At 38.2% G+C, this 6,077-nt stretch overlaps 1 protein-coding gene across 2 annotated transcripts in view; it reads left to right on the top strand.

The window, feature by feature from the left end:
• The first annotated feature begins 1,789 nt into the window (after positions 1-1,789).
• The window catches only part of yrdc (yrdC N(6)-threonylcarbamoyltransferase domain containing), a 17,733-nt gene continuing 13,445 nt past the window's right edge, over positions 1,790-6,077 (top strand). The window contains exons 1-2 of one of the 2 annotated variants that reach the window (XM_067449845.1): positions 1,790-2,035; positions 5,677-5,872. In XM_067449845.1, the coding sequence (XP_067305946.1) occupies positions 1,864-2,035; positions 5,677-5,872 (368 nt within the window). In that variant the 5' untranslated portion in view covers positions 1,790-1,863. The remainder of the gene's footprint in view (positions 2,036-5,676; positions 5,873-6,077) is intronic. The other variant, XM_067449844.1, reaches the window with a different exon arrangement.

Raw genomic sequence — 6,077 nt, forward strand, 5'->3', positions numbered from 1 at the left:
ATATACTTGATGAAGGTTATATGTTTTGGGATCCGGTTGTTAATTGCAATAAGCGGAATGGTGAAAAAGACCAAAACAGATGGTTACAGGACCTTTAGGCCTCAGGTTGATGTTTGGAAAGTTATTTTGGTGTTTGATCATAATGGAGAAGATATGAATTCAATACATATCACGAAAGCAATACAGAAGGAAATAGGCCAGATTAATCACGGGCGTTTCATTGGGAATGCGATACTGATCGAAATTGTATCTCATTGGGTGCGTACATGCACACCAAGCTGATAACTCAACAACAAAAAATCATCTTATTGAAATAATCATTTTTCCCCGTTTACATAACTGGCAAGTAAACCGCGTTTACATGACTTTATTAATAAACCGGGTTATTGACGTCAAAATAATAACGTCCGTTCATCTGACTCAGTTTTTCAAATGTTACGTCAGTTGTGATTCTTTTTAACCGGATCTTTATAGTGAACCGGTCGAACCAGTTCACTGAATCGTTCTAAACGGTTCGCGTCTCAAATCATGGCTGATTATTATTATTTATTTATTTTTTTAGGGAGGTGGTTTTTATATTATTATATGATTTTATGGTTTAATGTGTCAGTTGCCAACGTCCTTTTTACACATTCCTGTGTAGTCATCCAGTAGGTGGCGATATATGTCGTAAAGATATGAACCACCATTCATCAGAAGAAGAAGAAGAAGAAGAAGAGAAATGGGAGAAATGTTATTAGAAATGAGACGGGTACAGTTATCAGTGAGTTTAGTTACTGGGCTAATTTACGAGGTCATTGTGAAGAGCATCCTCCATCAGAAGTGTTAAAGCCATGTTGGGAAAAAGAGAGGAGGAAAACGAAAAGGATGGACAGTGAAACAGAAAGCAACAGAACTTAAAGTTGATCAGTTAAATGTCCGTCCAACTGTACCGCTACCAGTAATAAAACCTTGGTTATGGTTACTAGCAGAGACTACTGTAGATTTTACTTTGTTAGAAAAGAAAAATAAGGATATGTAATTCATATAATGTGCAGACATATTAATGAGTATTACAACTATGTTCAAATATACACGGATTCATCAAGGGGTTCAGATAATAAAATAGGAGTAGCATTCATTGTCCCAGAATGTAATGTATCTGTAGGGAAAAGTATCAGTGATGAATTATCTGTTTATACAGGGGAAATGATTGCAATATTATTAGCAACACAGTGGATAGAGGAGATATGAAATCAATCATTTGTTCAGATTCAAGTTCATCATTGGCTAGCTTGCATTACAGTCACTCAGAAAGTAGACCAGACATTTTAATAGAAATACAGCAAACATTATACAGAATTCATATGATGGGTCTCACATTGTTTTTTTATGGGTTCTGTATTACACTCATATTGGTGTTCAAGGAAATGAAATGGCGGACAAGGAAGCAAAGACATTAGTGTATCAGTTAAGCTGAGTAAGAATTAAATCAAGAGTATTATTAAGAAAAGGTTGAAGGACATTTTAATACAAAGAAGGGTTTTAATACAAAATCAGAAAGAACAAAAATACGAGTCATATTGGGAGATATTTTACAAAATAACTTGTTATTAATGTTATAGTGCATTTTATTGTTATAAATAAATAAATTAATGTTGTTATTTTCTTTTTCAATATCTAAAAGTGGCTAATTTATGGAATAGAATAGAAAAGGGGGAACATGTCATTTTGTTCCACACTCCATACCAGTCGGTGGCGGTAATACACCATTTCGTTGTTTGTCAACCTCCAATAAAATTGAAGCAGAAGACTTTTATTTTGAAGGGCTGTGTGTCGTGGCTTCCTGCTAAGAAGCATGCTCGTCGGTGAGCGCGGCTGTTTATGCTCTTCTTCGGGTTTATTCGGACGGTCAGAATAATTTTAAAGCCTTCTTCATACACACCAAACTCGCGTTTAGAGAGAGTCGGCAAACTCGGCATGTGTAAAGAGGTGAAGACGCGAGTCCTGCGGATCTGCCCACAGAACCACGAGCTGACGTCACAGCAGCAGCGCGGTAAGACCAAGGGGGTAATCTAGCGCTCGGAAAGCGTTCCACCCATAGGGGCGGCCATTGCTAAACAAGCCATCACCTGCGGTTAGCATCCCATTGACTCCCATTTCATTTTTGAGTCACTTTGACAGTGAAAAACTTTACATCTGAGACGTTTAAAGACTTCATTTGTCCATTTTTTATTTCTAAAGAAACACGACAATGCATAAAAGGCTCCATTACCTTGTATCTTACACAGCGGCGGCGCCAGGGGGGGTCTCAAGACCCTCCTAAAAAACGCCTTGACCCCCCACCTATGGAAGCCCGTTTCCGCCACTAAATTAAAAAATAATAATAATAATTGCGACTTTTTATCTCACAATTCTGACTTTTTTTCTCACAATTGCGTGATATAAAGTCAGAATTGTGAGATATAAAGTCGCAATTGCGAGTTATAAAGTCAGAATTGTGAGATATAAAGTCGCAATTGCGAGTTATAAAGTCATTGATCTGCCGCGTCCCGACACGAGTTGTGTCGTGAACACATTATAATAAGTATTTTAACTGTATTTTTAGCTGATAATGATAGAATGATTATCTTATTACCTGAGTGGCATTAATATCTCTGAGCAAACGCGCTCTTGAGGGGATTTTAAATGCAAGCTTTGGCACTGATACAGAACGGATGTGAGGTGATAACGTTCATATTCTGATGTGTTATTATGGAGATATAATCCCCAGAACATCACCACCCTCAGAATGTGCTGTACTTCACGATTTCCTGAGAGAACGAGTGTGTTCAGTAATGACACGTCCAGTTGGGCCTATGATATGTCGCTATACATACAGTCACCTGAGCGTGGCGCTGCTGGGATCATATTTCATAAATAACGAATCATTAATAGCATATTTCATTAATAACGCATCAGAATATGCTGTAATGCAGGATTTCGTTTGAGAATGAATTGTATTGACCTCCATATGTGCTCGGTTTTGATCATATTTGAAATAATATGAATATATATATTTTCACAACAACAAAACCTTCTCTGCAATGAGTGCAGTCCGAGCGCGATGCACTGAAGCTCACTCTCGCTCATATCTGAGGTAAATCATTAACACCATCATCACTACTTACAGTACATGTGTTTTATTTAACTAAATACATTACAATCGGCTAAAACGAATAAGCAGCAGGTTACTTTTCTGGACAAGAGCGCTCCCGAGTCCATGTTTCTCTCACTGCGGCACAGCTCGGCGCACACACAAAATACCGGCAGGAACGCGCATCTCTTAAAGGGGCCACACTATACTCCTACTTGTGGAATATGGTGTGCTCACAGGTCCGCATTACAGCTTTTGAACTGTGCCCTGTTCTGAATTAAACTGCCAGTGTAAAAACTCCCTTTATTTATATTCTTAAAATGAGAGAAATCACTGCTTATTCTGAATTGTTGGCTTAAGAGACATGAACAAGTTCTTTGAAAATCATCTCTGACCTTTGGTACATGTCTAGTCTTCATGCTCTGAGTATGGTTTATAATAAACATACATTTGCATAAAGCATGCATTTTTCTCCATACCCATGTTGATTAGAGTATTAAAAACTTGAAACATGTTCATTTAAGGTACATTTAGAACTGATAAGAATGTCGATAAAATATTTAATCGATTGACAGCCCTAAAAATATATAAGCATAAGAATTACTGCGCCACACTATGAACGTTGCTGCACATTGCTTTGTTGCGTTCAAGGCGCTGCAACAAACCCGCAAGAACTGATACGCTAAAGCTATAGCTTGGAGCTAAAAAATGTGTTTTCTCTGATATGAGTGTGGCTATGGCAATTAAAGTTTGAGCATATTGTTTGCAAACTTCAAATTCAAAACAAAGTAGTTGATATGTTGTGTTGTTTTTAGTAGCCGTAATATGCAGTTATCAGCTATGTCCGCTGTATTTTTTGTTGGTTTTCATGAGACCCCCCATTGCCCCCCCAATCAAAATTGTCTGGAGCCGCCACTGATCCGCTGTTTTTGTAAAAATAGGCTAACGATTGCGTCATAACCAACGCGACTGTCGCACAGTTGAGAAATGACCGTATAGACCTGAGGAGACGCTCGCAGACAATCTTTACTGTCTATGAGACAGTCGGGGGGACGTGGAGACATAAAGTCTGATAAAGTCAAGGGGGAAGAATGGGGAGAAGCCCATAGTGAGCCGAAAGCAACGGGAGAAAATATTTAAACAACGTGACTTAGATTTCACTTTCCAGATCTACTAGAAGACCTACAGCTGTCAGACAGGAGGCTCACGTCACATCTACGTCCTCAAGCTCAGTCTGAGCCGGCGCAGTTCGCTCCGCCATCAGGAAGTGAGAGCTTCTATACTGACATCACTTAACGCCGTAGAAGTCAATGGGAACGCTCTGTCCATTTACCGAGCCGCGTCATCATCATCATCATATCTCTGATATTAGTCCATAAACAAACTCTTCTCATAATCTATATCCGTTGATAATAATTGTAGCTTTTGTAAGACCGAACAAAAATCATCTCCTCTTTTGTTTGCTCGTATTGTATAACATTCTGGAAAAGTGTTGAAAATTATCTAGCATCTAAAACGACACATACGATCACAATTGAAGGAAAACAGATTGCATACTTTGGTTGTAAAGACCGGATTTTTATATAATATTGTAAATTATTTTATTAGGTAAGGTCCATATTCATAAAGCGACATTTTTCAAATTATTCCAAATTTAAAATGGCATTTATTTAGAGTCTCTTAAATTGGTAAAAAAAACTAAAACTATGGCAATAACTGATATATTCTCAAAAAATGCTCAATAATTAATTCCTTTTAACACAATTTGTAAATCTGTGTTTTTGTTTGTTATTCATTTGTTTATTTGAACTTATATTGTTATAATTATTTAAATGTATTGATGTTTGCTACTGTGATGGCTGATGGTTTGTAATTTGATTTCTATAAAGAAATAAAACAAACTCTTCTGCTCGCCAAAAACAAATTAAAGGGTTAGTTCAGCCAAAGATGGGAGGAGTTTATGACAGACTTGTCATAAACTCCTCCCCCTAATGTCGCTCCACACCCGTAAGACCTCCGTTCATCTTCACACACAGTTTAAGATATTTTATATTTAGTCCGAGAGCGTATGCAAGTGTATGCACACTATACTGTCCATGTTTGTTTATCTTGATGTTCAGCTTTAGGTTGATATAACTATATTTTACCAAGTCGAGCAAAGAGTTTTTGGTATTTAAATATTGGCATTACATTTTTGTTTACATTGATGTTAAAATTATATTGTCAGATTTATGTGAAACGCGTAAATATCATTCTCAGTTTTTAAATATTTTACACACTAATAACAATATCGTATCACATATAGATTGTCGCGTTATTTAACAAGATATTGCATATCGCATTTTTCTTCGATATCGCCCAGCTCAAGCCTATAGCTATCTTTTCAGCTTTAGGATGGGGGTCCCTCACATGCAAATGATCATATTTTGGGGTCCGTGGCATCTAAAAACATAGGGTGTCTGCACAAGTTAGATTAGACATTAGGCCTTGTAATGTGCTCCTCATATATCTCACACTGCAGTGGTTAAAGTGAAGGATTATGAGTGTTGTTTTGTCCTCAGAGTGGATGGAGGTGCTGAGCTCCACCACAGAGGCTCTAAAGGCAGGGCTGGTGGTGGCTCTGCCCACCGACACCATCTACGGCCTGGCCTGTGCGGCGCAGAACTCAGCCGCCGTCCAGAGGGTTTATGACATCAAGGGCCGCAGCGGAGACAAGCCTCTGGCCATCTGTGTGGGGGAAATACAGGACATATACAGGTGCTCTTCATCAGTTCAGCAAACCTGACCACAGAGGCTTTTATAATCTCACACACCAGTTCAAACAAGGCATCAGTTTACTCAAAAATACTAGAAAATGTATTTCCAGTATGCACTATCACTTTTGATCTCCTCTATCTGCCATACAAGTGCATCTGTCCATCATAAAAGTGCAAAAGGGATGGAGGGATGGATGGATAGATGC

The sequence above is a fragment of the Pseudorasbora parva genome, chromosome 7, assembly GCF_024679245.1.
Source record: "Pseudorasbora parva isolate DD20220531a chromosome 7, ASM2467924v1, whole genome shotgun sequence".
Classification (NCBI taxonomy): Eukaryota; Metazoa; Chordata; class Actinopteri; order Cypriniformes; family Gobionidae; genus Pseudorasbora; species Pseudorasbora parva.